The 16,808-nt window shown below is 40.1% G+C and overlaps 1 protein-coding gene across 6 annotated transcripts; it reads right to left on the bottom strand.

Annotated features, from left to right (window-relative positions):
* Positions 1 to 7,983: 7,983 nt before the first annotated feature.
* LOC114321637 (pentatricopeptide (PPR) repeat-containing protein) lies at positions 7,984 to 13,191 on the bottom strand. Of its 6 annotated transcripts, none has more exons than XM_082919498.1 (4): positions 10,583 to 13,191; positions 9,923 to 10,180; positions 9,689 to 9,758; positions 7,984 to 8,433 (listed from the first exon to the last, which is right to left on the bottom strand). In XM_082919498.1, exon 1 carries the CDS (start codon positions 13,163 to 13,165, stop codon positions 10,685 to 10,687), a length of 2,481 nt encoding a protein of 826 aa, XP_082775624.1. In that variant the 5' UTR covers positions 13,166 to 13,191; the 3' UTR covers positions 7,984 to 8,433; positions 9,689 to 9,758; positions 9,923 to 10,180; positions 10,583 to 10,684. The 6 variants fall into 6 exon arrangements, with proteins under 6 accessions (XP_082775624.1, XP_082775625.1, XP_082775627.1 ...); XM_082919499.1 differs by having other exon boundaries at positions 7,984 to 8,425; XM_082919501.1 differs by having other exon boundaries at positions 9,923 to 10,090.
* Between the last annotated feature and the right edge of the window lie 3,617 nt (positions 13,192 to 16,808).

The following is a 16,808-nucleotide window of genomic DNA, read 5'->3' as shown; positions in this document are numbered from 1 at the left end:
GGACTAACCATTGAACATTCAATCACACTAGGATTTCCTGCCTCAAACAACGAGGCTAAGTACAAAGCGCTGCTAGTCGGGCTGAAAAGCGTACTTCAAATGCAAGCATCCGAGCTGATGGTCTACAGTGATTCCCAACTCGTTGTAAACTAAGTTTCTGGGGAATATGAAGCCAAAGACGGCAGAATGGCCAAGTACCAAACTTTGGTAATAGAGTAAATCAAGAAATTCCAAGCCGTAAGAGTCCAACAAATTGGCCAAGAAGATAAAGGTCAGACAGATGAGTTGACCAGTTTAGCTCCCATGGTCGACAAATCTACCCCCAGCCCTCTCTTGATTGAATTCCTCCCAAGACCTAGCATTGTAGACTTAGAGCAGACGGAAGTTCTCTACACTGAGTTAGGCTCTTCTTGGATGGACCCTATCATCTTTTTTCTTAAAGAAAAGATCTTGTCGACCGACAAAAAAGAGGCACACAAAATCTGAGTAAAGTCTGAGCGGTTTTGGCTCTCCCCATCCGGTGCTTTGTATAAAAATTCATTCACCGGTCCATACCTCAAGTGCGTTCACCCTAACAAAGTCGATGCTTTCCTTTATGAGATCCACGAAGGCATGTGTGGAAGCCATGTCAGCGGACGATCTTTGTCCAACCGCGCTGTTTCACAAGGATACTGGTGGCCATGCATGCAGGCAGATACACAGAAATATGTAAGGAAATGTGAGAAATGCCAGAAGTTCGCCCATCAAATTCATTAGTCGGCCAGAGAACTCCTCCATCTCACAAGTCCTTGGCCTTTTGCGATATGGGGGCTTGACATTGTGGGACCACTCCTAACTGCACTAGGCAACCACAAGTTCTTCATTGCGGCAACAGACTAATTTACCAAATGGGTCGAGGCCGAGCCCTTGATAACAATTAAAGAAACAGATGTAAAGAAGTTTGTCTGGCAGAACGTGATAATGGGGTTTGGAGTCCCCTAAGCGTTGATCTTTGATAATGGCACCCAATTTGATGGGCAGTTGTTCAGAGGATTTTGTGAGGAACTAAAGATAGAATTCTATAATTTCACATCGGCCTACTCTCAATTCAACGACCAAGCCGAAGCATCAAACAAGACTATCCTAGATGGGCTGAAGAAAATATTAGAGAAAGCCAAAGGAAAGTGGGCCGAGGAACTTCCAAATGTTCTCTGGGCTTACCGAACAACACCAAGACGCTTGACTGGGGAGACGCCGTTCGCCTTGGCATATGGCATTGAGGCAGTCATCCCATTGGAGATCGGTATGCCCACTGTCCGCACTGAAAATTTTGAGCCCGACTTGAACTTCTGAAGCCATTGCCTTAGAATTAGACCAAGCAGAAGAGTGCCGAGAAAAGGCGCTAATCCATGTCGCAGCATATCAACAAGAACTATCCAGGAAGTATAACAAAACGGTTCACCCCAGATCGTTCAAAGTCGGGGATTAGGTCTTAAAGAAGGTGATGAGCAACACTTTGGTACCGGGCGAAGAAAAACTAAGGGCAAATTGGGAAGGGCCTTACAAGATCACCGGTTTGGCGGGCAAAGGAGTATACCATCTAGAAGACTTGGGTGACAAAGCTATACCATGGCCATGGAATGCAACCAATTTGAAATTGTTTTATTTTTAGTTTCCATCATTGAATGTAATTTTTTGTAAAGGGCAAGCATTCCCCTCTGTATACCAATGTAATTCTTCTCGTCACATTGTAAATTCATGAACGTAATAGCAAAAAGTTACTGCACATAGCCAATTTGTTGTGATTAGTGGATTGTACAATGAACAAAGGGCAATTGCCCCCCCCCACCCAAGGTGATTTTACTTGGGTTAAAGAGTTGATGAATTGTTCAACTCCAAGCTTGTAGCCAAGATGATTTTGCTCGGCCACGAGTTGATGAATTGTTTAATTCCAAGCTTTTAGCCGAGATGATTTTGCTAAACTCCAAGCTTGTAGCCGAGATGATTTTGCTCGGCCACGAGTTGATGAATTATTCAACTCTAAGCTTTTAGCCGAGATGATTTTGTTCGGCCAATAGAGTTGATGAATTGTTCAACTCTAAGCTTTTAGCCGAGATGATTTTGCTTGGCCAATGGCGTTGATAAATTGTTCAACTCTAAGATTGAAGCCGAGATGATTTTGCTCGGCCAATAGAGTTGATGACTTGTTCAACTCTAAGCTTTTAGCCGAGATGATTTTGCTCGGCCATTAGAGTTAATGAATTGTTCAACTCCTAACTTTTATCCAAGATGATTTTGCTCGGCCAATGGAGTTGATGAATTATTCAACTCTAATATTGAAGCCGAGATGCTTTTGCTCGGCCTATGGAGTTGATGAATTATTTAACTCTAGGATTGAAGCTGAGATGCTTTTGCTTGGCCAATAGAGTTGATGAATTGCTCAACTCCAAGCTTTTAGCCGAAAAGATTTTGCTCGGCCATTAGAGTTGATGAATTGTTCAACTCCAAACTTTTAGCCGAGATGATTTTACTCGGCCAATGAAGTTGATGAATGGTTCAACTCTAAGATTGAAACCGAGATGAATTTTCTCGGCCAATCGAGTTTATGAATTGTTCAACTCTGAGCTTTTAGCTGAAATGATTTTGCTCGGCCAATAGAGTTGATGCAATAATCAAGAATGTTGCCATTTTGTTAAACTTTAGTTTTCCCGAGATGATTTTCCCAGTTAATACACCGGACGTTTGTCCGGTATGTGTTGTACGGTTGCAAGGAAGAAACACAACATACATCGCCAGAATACAAGACTACAAGAGATAAATTGGACAAACTTTCACTAATTGAGAATTTCAATACAAGAGGAAGGGCTTGTAGCCCGGTTACAAAAGTTTATAGCAAAAAGATGGAGAATACATGACTAAACTAAGAGAGAGAGGTCGGCGAACTTGTCCCCGGCTCCTTCAGTAGCGGCCTCCAGGTCGACCACGGCAGCTTTTTCTTTGTCGCTGGTCTCTTTTTGGCCGGCCTCATGCTTGGCCTCTTCTTTGGCCTCCTCTTGCAAAGAGTTGAAGACTTCATTGGCAAAAGGAATCATATAGACCGGCAAAAAGGCAAGGGGAGGAGAGGTGAACACTTGGGTTTCAAATCCTTGGCCAAATTTTTCACAAGCAGCCTTCCAACCGAACTTGACGTAGATGTCCTTGGTAGCTTCAACTTGCTTGATGTAGTTATCTTCAGCCTCCTTGAAACTGAGGTTGTTGGCCTCGTCCACGGCCTCATGCCTTGCTTTCTTTTCAGCCTCTAGCTCGACCTTCAAAACGTTCCTCTCTTGTTCGGCCCTACCAAGCTGGACGAGAAGCCTGGCATTGTCAGCGTTGGCGATCTCAAAGGAGGACTTAGCTCGGCCGAGACGTTCCTACCGACGTTATTTAGCTCGGTCACTTTGTGGCGCAAATTGACAATAGGGTCCATGACGAGATGTTATTTTTGGATGGCTTGCAAGAAGTAAGAAGGGAGTTAGTCTAAGTAAAGAAGTAAACCGAGTAGAGAAGTAAATTCTGAATCATACCCTAGTCATGGACTTGACCGCTGATTTCATGAGTTGGGTGTCGGGAACATGATTGCTCCCGGTCACGTCGCTCGGCAGCAGGAACGCCTTTGATAAATCAAAAACCAAGAGGTGCTCCTGGTCTCCTTTGACAGATGTGGTAATCGGGATCTCTTTACCCCGGCATTTAAACTCTAACTTCCACGGAAGAGTGGGCTTGGCATTTTGCACTGGCTGCTCAGTGCTTAGCTCAGCCACAAGCTCGACAGAGGGGTCAGCTGACCGGGCCCATTTGCCAGTACGACAAGAATCAGCAGGTGGAACGACCATGGAGGTTAAGGCGATCACGGTCCCTGAGCTCTAGCCGATGGTAGGAGCAGGAGGTGGCATTCTCGGAAGCTCGGCAGAAGTGGCGGTGATTAGATTCTTAATTCGGCTCCTCTTTGCCATCTCTTCTTCCTCGGTTAATCTTATTAAGGGCACGTCTGGTAGAGTTGGGTCAGGTGGAGAAGAAAAAGCCCGGAGAAAATCTGTAACCTTGCTCTTGCGGGGAGCTGAACAACGATAAGTCAGGAAACCAAGAAGCTCGTAGCAATCTCGATGCCGGTATCTTAGTATGGCCCTGATTGCCTCTTCGTTCGGATATTGATAGTTGGCTTGTAATTATTCGATAGCTGCAAAAGGAAGACAATTAGCTTAGCGCAATTAATATTGACGAAATAAATCAGTCAAAACAGATGGGCTTACAAGAAGAACCGAAGTTCTTGCTGATGTACCAATCGGGCACGTCAGCCATTTCATAGTTGCCGAACACCCAGAAGAAATCATCATTGTGCATGTCCTTGTCTGGCGTACCGGTCACTAATCGTTCCCTGCCCGGTCGTATTTTCAAATAGTAGTTGAAACCGTCTTTTGTTTGACCGAGCGTGTATTGACGCAAGATTTCAGCCAGGCCCAGATTTAATCCAAGCCAGTGGTTTAACTCGGCCATGCCGTTTATAATTCTGAAGGTGTTGGTGGACACTTGCATTGGAGCGAGCTCGGTTCTTCTCAGGAACTTGCAGATCAAGGGTTGCACAGGGAATCGTAGTCCCCCTTCTATTATGTTCAGCACGGTGAAGGGGCAGGAGTCCAGCCTACCCCATGGATTTATGTCCTCTTCACCGAGCTCCAAATGCACATCGGCCGAGATGCTGTACTCTTCTCGGAACGCGGCCAGCGCGCCCGGTGTATTAACTAGGAAGCGGTAGCGCCCCATGGAAGGCCGACTTGTTCAGCACGACAGTGTTAAATTGGCAAAGTATTGCACGGTGGCTGCTCGGTCTTTGAGAGCTCTTGTGTTGGTGTGCCTGGTCCTTTAGGACTCTGTAGTTAAAAACCAAGTGTAAGTGATAGCGCGTTCGTGCAAACGAGCTCGACTTTAGCTCGGTCACTTTGGGCGCAAAAGCACCTCGGTCTCGTTGGGTAACTAGACAGCTCGGTCGCTTGAGCGAACCAGATATTAGCCCGGTCGAGTGGCCCAGCACTTTGCTAGCTCGATTTTCACTAAAAGTTTTATAAACAAGATACTTGTTCGGTTCACTAATGATTTTGGATCAAACGAATGCTTGTAGCCCAGTCGGTCCCAGATTCTCATGTGTTCATCACAAAAAGATAATGAATAGTGTCAAGGACAAGTGGGGGGGCAATGACAGCTTTTGTAATCACAATGGAAAAGAACCCTAGCCTACCTTCATTCGAAGACACAAGACCTACTGATTATCATGCCCTAGACTCATCTATGGGAGTTGAGTTTAAGAACACAACAAGCCCAAAACCATGAAGAACAATTAAGAACAACAAAGGGAGTTCGATGGACTTAGGGTTGGGGCGAGAATCGGAGTTCTAGACGGAGATATGCTTTCACGTGACAACGATGAGGCCAAATCCACTAGAGAAATGCTTCGATGTGGGCTAGAAATGTAGAAAATAGAGGTAGTTGCATGTAGCTCAGGATCTTTGGGTTGTCTGAAAGAGGAAATGAACAGTAGAAGAAGAAATGCGAAAGGGCACACGGCGTATGTATAAGGGGAGAAGAGGCGTCAAAATTTGAAACTGAAGAGACGGCGTAGGGTGGCTGGGTTGGCTGCATGAGGCCAATGAACGTAGGACATGTGCTTGTGACAAGACCGGTGACAGTCTTGAAAGGACAGGCAGAAAAGTCGAAACGCCAACCGAGTAAGTCATGAGGCCAAGCGTCAAAGTAAGCTCGACGAATGAATGAAGATAGATGACTAAACGGATGGATGATCTCGGCCGGAGAAGTTAATCTCGGTCACGCTGGCGTGGATGGAATTAAGGAGCAATTGAAAGAGAGGTTAATGACCGAATATTAGGCCGAGTTGGTTTAGGCCGGAGTCGAAGCCCTCTGCTTGGTCAAACATTGAGTGCGCACTTGACCGAGGCCTTAGTCCGGTCGAGTTAGAATGATTGTGGATTGCTGGTCCGGGGGAGATATGCACTCTTCGGAGTCAGACTAGATTAGTCCTCCCAACGGCTTAGACAGAGCTCATGCTCAGTTGTGACTAAGGAGCTTGGTTGAGCCACGGTGTAAGGTTATCAAAGAAACCGAACAAGTAGCATGGTCATTGTGTGATGACGTGGCTCCACGTTAAGCATAGCTTGGTTAAGAGTACTATGCGGCGCCACGAGACTGCAGGAAAGAGATTGCGCTGTCCGTGTGCGTCAAAGCTGTTTGGTGGTTTCGTTAGGTGGTGTTTAGCTATATTTGCGCTGAATGTGGGGAAATAGGAGAGGAGAGCAGATCCACGTGTCTAGAGGGGAATGGACGCAGAAGTGCGCGCAGAAGCTATATAAACGGTGCTGCCCTCCCATACTCAGGTCTGGAACATTTTCTGATCAGAGCTCACCTACCACTTTGTCCCTCTCTCTCTCTCTCTCTCTCTCTCTCTATCTCTCTTTGTGTGCTAACTTGATCGTCGGAGGGGTTTTCCGGCAACCACCTGCTGGGTAGCTCACCATCGTTGTGTGTTCAAGTCAATTGGAGGGAAGCAAAACTTGGATACGAGGAATACGGACAACGACGAATATTTCCTCCCCGTACAGATTATTTTATAAATTTACGACTGAAAATTACCTCACACCCTTTATGATGTGAAATCTCGAATTTAACTCTTATAGAGATGAGTTTGATGTCTTTTGTGGTAATATTTATTTCTCCTCTACCGTGGGAGTTGTATGCAAATAGTAGTAGAATGGTTGTAGTTATTAGACTTGAGCTTTATTATTTAGATAGGCTTTGTTAATTTTCTAGTTAATATAAATTAATAGGAATAATGTTAGAAATTTTAAATTTTTTATTAAATATCTTGTATGGGTATAAGACCCACATAAAATTCGTATGATATAGGTCATACACTCATATGAATTAATTAATAGTGATACTTGTAATTACTTTTCTTCAATCCATTGAAAAAAAAAAAAAAATTCTAGCTAATTCGTGGTCCCCACACTACACCCCGCGTACGAGGAGAGCAGGTAATAAACATAGGGACAATCACATCCGAACAATAATACAGAATTCTAAAGGGGAATTTGGTGATAGCCCCTTCACTATCTAATTTGTCTTTCAAAAGGATAAGAATTATATAAGTACTTTCAAAATCCCCTAATATTTTAAAATTTGTTTCTTTTACTATATTACCCTCATATCTATCAGCTCTCCTATTAAGCCATCTTCACTGTGTATTTCAGAGTAAAATTTTACTCTGTATGAAAGTAAAATTTTACTCTGAATAAGAGTAAAATGTTACACTCTGAAACTAAAAGTAAAATTTTATTCTGCATAAAAGTAAAATTTTACTCTGAAAAACTAGTAAAATGTTAGACTCTACACAAAAGTAAAATTTTACTCTGTATAAAAGTAAAATTTTATTATGAAAAACGAGCAAACTGTGAGACTCTGAAGCTAAAAGTAAAATTTTACTCTGTATAAAAGTAAAATTTTACTTTGAAAAACTAGTAAAATGTTAGACTCTACACAAAAGTAAAATTTTATTCTGTATAAAAGTAAAATTTTACTCTGAAAAACGAGTAAACTGTGAGACTCTGAAGCTAAAAATAAAATATTATTCTGCACAAAAGTAAAAAAGTGAAGGCAGTGTTTGTGGCGGCTGAAGTGTTTGGGAATGACTACCTCTTGACAGTAAAATTTTACTATCATTCTAACACCAGCGTAAAATTTTACTCTAATTCTTTCAAACAAAAAACAGAGTAATAGAACAAGAGTAAAATTTTACTCTCATTATCTGAAACAAAAAACAAAGCAATAGAACCAGAGTAAAATTTTACTCTGGTTCTGTCAAATGAAATTAGATAAAAATACAACAACAATAAATCAAAAAAAAAAAAAAAAACAAACAAAAACAAAACAAATTAATCAACAAATTAACATATCTAATTGAGAAGAAAAACTTCTAAAACTAGATCAACAATCACAAATTTCAATGAAAAGAATACATGTGTTCAACAACACTCATACACACAAATATATATACATATATACATATATTCAAAACTCAAATCTGTGTTTAAAAAAATATGTATAACCAAACAACTCCACAAAACATGCCTTAATTTAGAGATGATCTGTTTCTCCTCGTAGACGATCTGTTTCTCCTCGTAGACGATCTTCTTGATTCCGGCACCGGAGGACAATTTTCCGGCCCGTAATTGATTTCGTTCCCGATGTTCTTGATGAGTTCATCGTAGAGATCGGTTTCGACATTGTTGATCGACGGAGTTTCGCTTTGATAACTGACCAGACTTGGCTAGGAGAGTAATGACGATGACGTTGCTATCATCGCTGGAGAAGAAGTTACCAAAATTGTCGAGAAACAGAACTTCAGATCTGGAAGGAGGAGCACGTCGGCGGAGAACAAAGTCAGAAGGGAAAGAGGGAGGAGAGAGACAGAGAAGGTGGGGTGAGAGTGGGTGAAAAATGTGAAAAAATTTAGTTGAGGGTATAATAGTCTAATAAAATATTTAAATAATAAATTTTGTCCTTTATGCAAGACTTTATAATTATGAGGGGATTTAGAAAGTATAATTTTTTTCTTAGTCCTTTTAACAATGAAAAGAAGGTAAAGAGGGTTTATAGCCAAATTTTCCAATTCTAAATTGAACTTTACTATGTGACAATGAAAAAAACAAAAATAAAAAATAAGATATAAACATCCCATTATGGATGGGAACCACTCATTAAAACTTCTCTTCAGTTTTATATTTAGAGTTTTCAATTTTTTTTCCATCACATCCCAGTGGATGTTAAAAAAAAATATAAAAAAAAATTAATGAAAAAACTATAATTATAATTATTAATATTTATAATTTTTTTCAATGCAATTAGTTTTTTAAAACTTCACTACCATGATAGTTTCCCATAAAAATAAATCATGTGAACTCCTGATGTGTTTGGGGTCCTTTGCATCCCTTAAAAAATCCAATATGTCTAGTGTGTTTGGTTTGAATTTTTTGGATTAAGTTTTTTAAAAATTAAATTTTTTGATTTTCGTATTTTTTTTGTTTTTAGTAAATATTTTTAAATTTTAAATATTTTTTTTTTTACTTTTTTAGATGCATATTACTTAGATGTATCTAAAAAATAAAAAATTTGTGAAAAAATATTTTAAAAAATTAATAAATACATAAAAATACAAAAAAAATATACCGAATTCTCGTATTTTTTTTGTATTTTTAATATTTAGTGAATTTTTAAAAAGTTTTTTTCACAAATTTTTTACTTTTTAGGTATATTTATTTTAGGTATGTCTAATAAGTAAAAAGAATTGCTTAAAATATTAAAAAATTCAGTAAAAATAAAAAAACACGAAAAATAAGAAAGTAAAATTTTCTGAAAAGTGTTTTTTGAAAAACCTAACCAAGCAAGCTTCCAGCGGATATTCCTGAAGAAATTTATAAAAGGAAAGGAATAGACTACAGAAAAGTGAAAATAAAAATAAAAATTCAATTTGTAGGACTTCTTATACAAAGACTTGTAAAATTGCTGCATAGAGTTTGGCCAACATCAATATCAATTCTATATTGCATATATATAGAACTGAATATCTTAACACTTGAAGATCAGAATGACATAACCACAGTACCTGTCATGTTGTGTAGGCTACGAGGAGAAACCAAGAGTAATTGGCCAAAAATAAAGGACGAATCATATCTCTGCAGTTCGATGAACTGGAGGTGTTTAATAACTTGGATTCACGATGCCAACAAGAATGAGAGATGAAAAGTACATTAAAATTGTTTAATTGACACAAAAAGAAAGTGAGATTACATGTATATATATATATTCATTGTTGAATTGGCAGAACGAAAGAACTGACCTTTCAATCGTGTGTCAGGTCTTCCACAACCACAAACACAAAAAGTGTTTCACAAATTGCAGCACTAATTTGGAGAAAATCCATAGGAGAAGTACATAAATTAATCCGACATTCTCTGCTTTCGCCAAGGCATTTGATGGTTCAGAAAATTCCAAATACCCCAAGGACCTGTATACTGAGTGAAACAGCCATCAGATAGGCATGATTTTGGGATTAACAAGCCAATCGAGGTAAAATTGAATAATCCCCATCTTCTGGCTGGAAAGAAGAGTGAAAGGGGTTACACAAGAAAACTTAACAATGAAGTGGTACACCAAAGCAAGGATGATGCATCTTGAGAAGTAGTTAAATATTAATTTAAAATAGTAAATAAAGCAGAATGAGATTGCTGAAGAGCATGCATGCAGGCTAGTTGAGGTGATTACATATTCAGAAAAAAAAGAAAAAGGAAGGACACACACTTCAAGCAACATCCCCCAACTATGAATCTTTCTGAATATATATCCAAATGGTGAAATAATATCTAAAATTCATCACACCATTTATAACAATCATGAAAAGAACTTTCAAATCAAACAACCAAGACCAATATACAAAATGTTAACTTCAACTGCACATATGTAAAGGAAAAGCAGGAACAAATGTAATTCAAGTCACTACCTCCATTCTCCTAATGCAGATAGAAGAGGCTTCTGCTTACAATCTGGGCCTCTTGCAACCTATGCATTCCTTAATGCCTCAGGCTGGACCTTACCAACCCCACTACATTTTGGCCACAGCAGAAAGATCCTCATTTGAGAACAAGTCGTCTATTCCTTTGACGCTCATGTCTGAGCAGATAACCTGGGCCTCTTGCAACCTCCCTTGCTTTCTAAGGCCAGATACAAGCTCATTACAGCTACTGATGTCGGGCAGGAAACCATTCTCAAGCATGTCTCTATACCAAACATATGCTCCACTGAAATCTTTCAGATGGCAATGTCCCTTAATCAGTATGCTATAAGTATCAGCTTTAGGGACCAATCCTCTAGCCTTCATATCATCAACAAGATCCTTTACTTTCCCCACCTTTCCCTCTTTGAAACGAGCCGTAATCAAGCTATTGTAGGTCATCTTGTCAGGCTGAATTCCATGATCAACCATCTCATGGTGCAAAGAAAAAGCCTTTTCAACATCTCCGTGCTCTGCATAACAATGAATACGTTCATTATATACAAGTCGATCAGGAGTCAAGTTCATCTGTGACATTTCTTGGACCATTTTCTCTAGGAGCACCAGCCCACCCTTGCTGCATACACTAATTAGAGGATGAAATGTATTTAAGGTAGGTTTAATGCCATCCTTCTTCATATTCTCATATAACTCTGTAGCCCTCTCAGTGTTCCCTGTGTCAGAATAACCTGAGATCAGGGAATTATAAGTGATAACATCAGGTTTTAAACCTTTGCTTGCAATCTGAAGTGCCAATTCTTCAGCTTCCACTACCCTACCCTTCTTGCAGAGACCATGAATGAGTGAATTGTATGTTACAACTGTTGGAACGATCTCATATTTTAACATTTCATCAAAAAATCTGAAAGCAGCTTTCAACTTCCCTGCCGTGCAATGACCATCGATGAGCATATTATATATCTGTGCATTCGGTAAAACCTCTCTGCTGATCATATCCCTAAGGATAATTTCAGCTTCTAGAAGCCTACCATCCTTGCATAAACAATTTACCAACGAACCATAGCTTACAACGTTGGGCTTTAACCCATTATTTTCCATTTCCTCAAGAATCTGGAAACACCTATCAAATTGGCAACTCTTTCCATACCCATCAATTAGGATGTTGTATGTCTGCAAATTTGGGAGAGCTCCTTTCTCCGCCATCTTCTTAACCCATTCCATAGCCTCATCCATATCGCCCAATTCACAAAACTTGTTGATCAGTGAATTGAATGTGATGCAGCTTGGCTTCAACCCACGAATTTCCATTTGTTCAAGGGTTGAAACGGCTTTCCCCATTTCACCAGTGCGACAATACCCATTCAAAATCGTGTTATATATCACCTCTGTTGGAACAAGCCCATTTTCAATCAACTTCCTCAAAACCTCCTCAGCTTTATCCACTTTTCCATCCTTGCACAACCCATTCAACAAAATGCTGCAAGTATAATCATTGATCTTCACACCTTGCTTTTCCACTTCTTCATATAAAGCCAACGAAGCATCCACATTACCACACCTCAAATGCCCATCAAAAAGTATACTATAAGTGAATCCATCAGGCACAAACCCACAAGCTTCCATCTCCTCCAACACCTTCTTTGCTTCCTCCATCTTCCGAGCCCGACACAACCCACTAAGCAATGAATTAAAAGTAACAAGATTTGGCTCCACATTCTCCGCCTTCATTCTTTGGCGAACATTAAACGCCTCCTCCAAATTCCCCACCTTACAATACCCATCAATAAGCGTATTAAACGTAACACGATTCGCAACCACTCTCCTCTTAGTCATTTCATCAAACAGCTTCTTTGCATCCTCAATTCTCTTCTCTTTACACAACCCACCAATCAACACATTATAAACAAACCCATTAGGACTCAACCCACATCTTTTCATACAATTCAACATACCCATAGCCCTCTTCAAGTCCCCCAACTTCACCGCCGATTGTACCGCCTTACCATAAGTAAATCTATCAACCCGAATCCCAGAATCAATTACTTCCGAAAACAAATCAAGGGTCTTGCTATACTGACCCGAACAGACCAGAGATTCAAGGAAAAGATTGAAGGAAGACAAAGAAGGAAACACACCATCTTTCTTGATTAACATGTACAACTCTGTGGCCTCACTGGGTTTGTTCGAGTCAGCACAGACTGAAAGCAACATGTTGGAGAAAGTGGATTTTAAGGAAGGGGAAGAGAGAGAGAAGAGAGAGAAGAGTTCGGAGGGAGAGGAGAAAGGAGAATTGGAGAGAATGAGGGACTTGATAAGCCGTTGGGCGGTTTCGGAGCGACCCTGTTGGAGGAGAATTCGAAGCTTTCGGACTTGTTCATGGCGGTCTTGGTCTTGAAGATTGGTGGGTTTGTTGTTGTTTTGGGATGGGTTTGAAGTGGGTTCAACATGGTCGAGCTTGATGGGTGTGGAGTGAGAAGAGAGGGATTTGGAGAGTGAGAGAGGAGAGGAAGAAGAAGAAGAAGAGCGCTTGTTTGTGGGGAGTTTGGGAAGCAGATTGAACCTGTTCGCCATTTTTTCGTTATTCTGACACTACTCTGTTCGTGTGTTTTAAGTCACTTGGTGTGCGTGCGTTTTTTTTTTTTTTTAATTAAAACGACATCGTGTAACATAGATGGCTTGAATTTCTGAATCTAAAAAAAAAATTAGTTTGATGGAAATTAATATCAAAAATATATTTTTAAAATTATTTTTATTCTGTCAAAATATAATATTATATAAAAATTATTTGTGCTTTTTTAAATTTTTTTTATCAAATTTAATTTTAATTTTTTTAAAAAATAATTGAAAATCAAACCAAATAATGCCGCAAATCTAAGTCATTGGGTTTGTTTGGTTTTATCTGTGTTTGGTAAAAGAGTTACTTAGGGTGTGTTTGGTAACGTTTACGTTTTCAGTTTATATTTACAAAAATTTTATAAATTGATTTTTGTTTATTTTTAGAAAAACATAAATTACAAACGCGTTTGGTAATTGACAAAATGTTTAAAAAATTTTAAAAATATAAAAAGGAGTGAGAAATGGCAAGTGGCGGCAAAAGGCGGTGGTGAAAAGGGGTGACGGTGGGTGGTGGGTAACTGGTGGTGGCGGTAGGTGGTAGCGAGTGGGTGGTGGTGGCGGGTAGGTGGCGGGTGATGGTGGTGGTGGGTTGGTGGGTGACAGTGGCGGGTAGTGGGTGGTAGCGAGTAGTGGGTGGTAGCGAGTGGGTAGTGGTGGCAGGTGGTGAGTGGTGGTGGCAGGTGGGTGGCGGATGGCGGGTGGTGGCGGGTGGGTGGTGGCTGGTGATGGTGGGTGGATGGGTGACGGTGGCGGGTGGTAGCGAGTAGTTGGTGGTGGTGGCGGGTGGTGGCGGATAGGTGACGGGTAGTGGTGGTGGTGGTGGTGGTGGGTGAGTGGATGACGGTGGCGGGTGGTAGGTGGTGGCGGGTGGATGGTGGTGGTGGTGGTGGTGGGTGGCGGGTGGTGGTGGCAGGTGGGTGATGGTGGTGGTGGTGGTGGTGGGTGGTGGTGGCGGGTGAGTGGCAGGTGGCTGGTGGTGATGGGTGGCTGGTGAAAGCAGGTGGTAGATGGTGGTAGCAGATAGGTGGTGAGTAGTTGTGGCAAGTAGGTGGCGGGTGGTGGTGGATGATAGTGGCGGTAGCGAGGGGTGGGTGGTGGTGGCTGGTGGGTTGTGAGTGGTGGTGGCTGGTGGTGGTGGTGGTGGAAGACGGTGGTGAAAAATGGTGGCGGGTGGTGGCTAGTGTTAGGTGGTAAAAAAAAAAAAACTCAAAACTCAAAATGAAAACACATTTTTTGTGTTTTCATTTTTTGGCCAAATTTATAAACTGAGACCACTGATTTATAAATCAAAAATTTTACCAAACAAGTTTTTATTTGAGTTTTTAAAATTTTTATAAATATAAACAGAAAACTAAAAACGTAAGTGTTACCAAACGGCACCTTAGGATTCATTGGAGAATTGATTTTTTCGTGACTTTTTATTTTTTTTATTATAAAAAGATATCTAAAAAAATATAAATAATAATTTGATTACTTGTAATAACTTTTTAACTAAAAATTTTACTTCTCAAACAAAGTCTTACAAATGCGCTTAACTACTCCATTTTGGACAAGTCAATCATTAACTGATTAATTGCTAAACAAAAACAGTGTTCAGTGAGTCCATTGGATATGCCCAGAAATGTTTTGTATATATGAGAGATAAAAGAATTTTGAAATAAGTTATTCTGAATCACAAAATATAAATCCAACACAAATTAACTTCATTTCAAAATGAAATAATTTTATCTGGCTCCCATATTCACCAATCAAATATGACATTCGAGATTGATTTGAGGATGATACCACACACTCCAACATAGTGGGCTATAAGGTGAGAGTGGCCCATGAGCCTGTACTGAACATTTTGGCCCATGAAGAAAGTCCAGTTGCACACATCAAGGACACATATCACCATGTTCCTAGGTCATGTAGTGAAACTGAACATGTCCAATTGTTGAGTGTGTTGTGGGAAATTGGCTTGAGACACCTTACTATGCAAGGGTTCAAAAGATAGATGAAAGGAAATAATTTAAAAAAAAAAGCTTTTAGGTTAATCAGAAAATTGAAATAAATCGATTTCTTTTTCATGCCTTGATGTCACGAGTTGACTAGAGATTCTTGCATGCAATCATTGAGTAGTCGTCAAGTGCTTTGAACAGACGTGGAGGCATTTGTGCAATGCTTTTATGGGAGAGGCTTGAACATTTATTTGCTATGCTTCACGGGCGCTCTTGGGGAATGCCATCTAGAGCTGAGTGAGCTATTGTCAATTCGGATTTGACCTTGTCAATGGGTCATGTGGTCAAGAGGCATAACTATAGAGGCAGTGTTGCAACTTGTGGGCAATCAGAGATGGTGTGAAGCCATCTTGACTTGTGTTAGGCATCATGTTAGTGCAACGGTATGAGTGCATCGTGGGCACACAAGCGAACCTTAGTGATGTGCAATGGCAAGAGTGTCATCTTGCCTATTCGAAACAGATGCGTGTCCGCTATTTCCGAGGTCTATGCTTGCGGAGGCCGAGCTAGGATTACTAACTTAGAGTGGCTAAAATGAAAGGAAAAAACAATTTGGAGGGACCACTAAGCGAAATGAATTAACTTCGCATGAAGTTCAAAAGCTAAAAATTCATCATAAAATATTATATTACTTTCTTTATTTTTTAACATGTCTTTGTAAGAATATATATTGTATATTTGGTATATTATATATTAGGAATTAGGTAATTTTCTTGCTTGTGTATATTACGAATTAAGCAATTTCTTTTTTTTTTTGTAATTCATTTTTCTGTCATAGATTAGGGCTATAAAACTGATGCACTCTTTGTAAACATAATTAAGTTGAATATACAAAAATATAGAAATCTTACATGGTATCAGAGGCTGATTCAAATCCTAGCAGCCATTGTTGAAGCTTTTCCATTTCATTCAACTCTCTGGTTCAACCTTGTGAATACGTGTGACCCATTCAAGATTGGGTTCGTTGAACTCTCTGGTTCAACCTTATGAATACGTGCGACCCATTCAAGATTGGGTTCGGTTCATCTGGTCTCTATTCAAGTCAATCGTGGTCGATCTCCCCTCTCACCAGACTCGCGATCCTGGTCTCCCTGTCTCTTCTTCAGATCGGCCGTCGCCGTTCAGATTCGTTGTCCCACCGTCGCCTCGTTCCTCTCTGTTTGTAAGTTTGCCTTTGCGTTGTCTATTCAGATACGCCGTTGACATTCAGCTCCGCCATCTCTCTCGTATCGAGCTCTCTGTTTGACCCCTCTGATTAAATTGTTTTATTATACTCGGACACCATAAAACCTTGCTTTATTATGATGTCAGAAGATAAAATCCAAACTGTTAAATGCAAACTTACAAGTGACAACTATACTTATTGGTCTAGTGTTATGAAATTTTTTTGCTCTGTCCAAAAAAATAGGGATATGTTTCTGGTTTTGTTCCTCATCTATTAGATCCCAAATGTCACATCCCAAAATTTAAACAATTAAATACTAAATTAGGACTAAACTCCAATCAATATTCCATCATTCAAATCCTAGGAGTGAAACAAAAAAAATTAAACGCCAACCAAACCATTCACCATAATCTCATAAATATCCAATACCTCA

This window comes from Camellia sinensis, chromosome 3, assembly GCF_055761805.1.
Source record: "Camellia sinensis isolate YWXY chromosome 3, ASM5576180v1, whole genome shotgun sequence".
NCBI classification, from domain to species: Eukaryota; Viridiplantae; Streptophyta; class Magnoliopsida; order Ericales; family Theaceae; genus Camellia; species Camellia sinensis.
The sequence above is the reverse complement of the archived record's forward strand: the minus strand, read 5'-3'. Positions and strand labels throughout refer to the sequence as shown.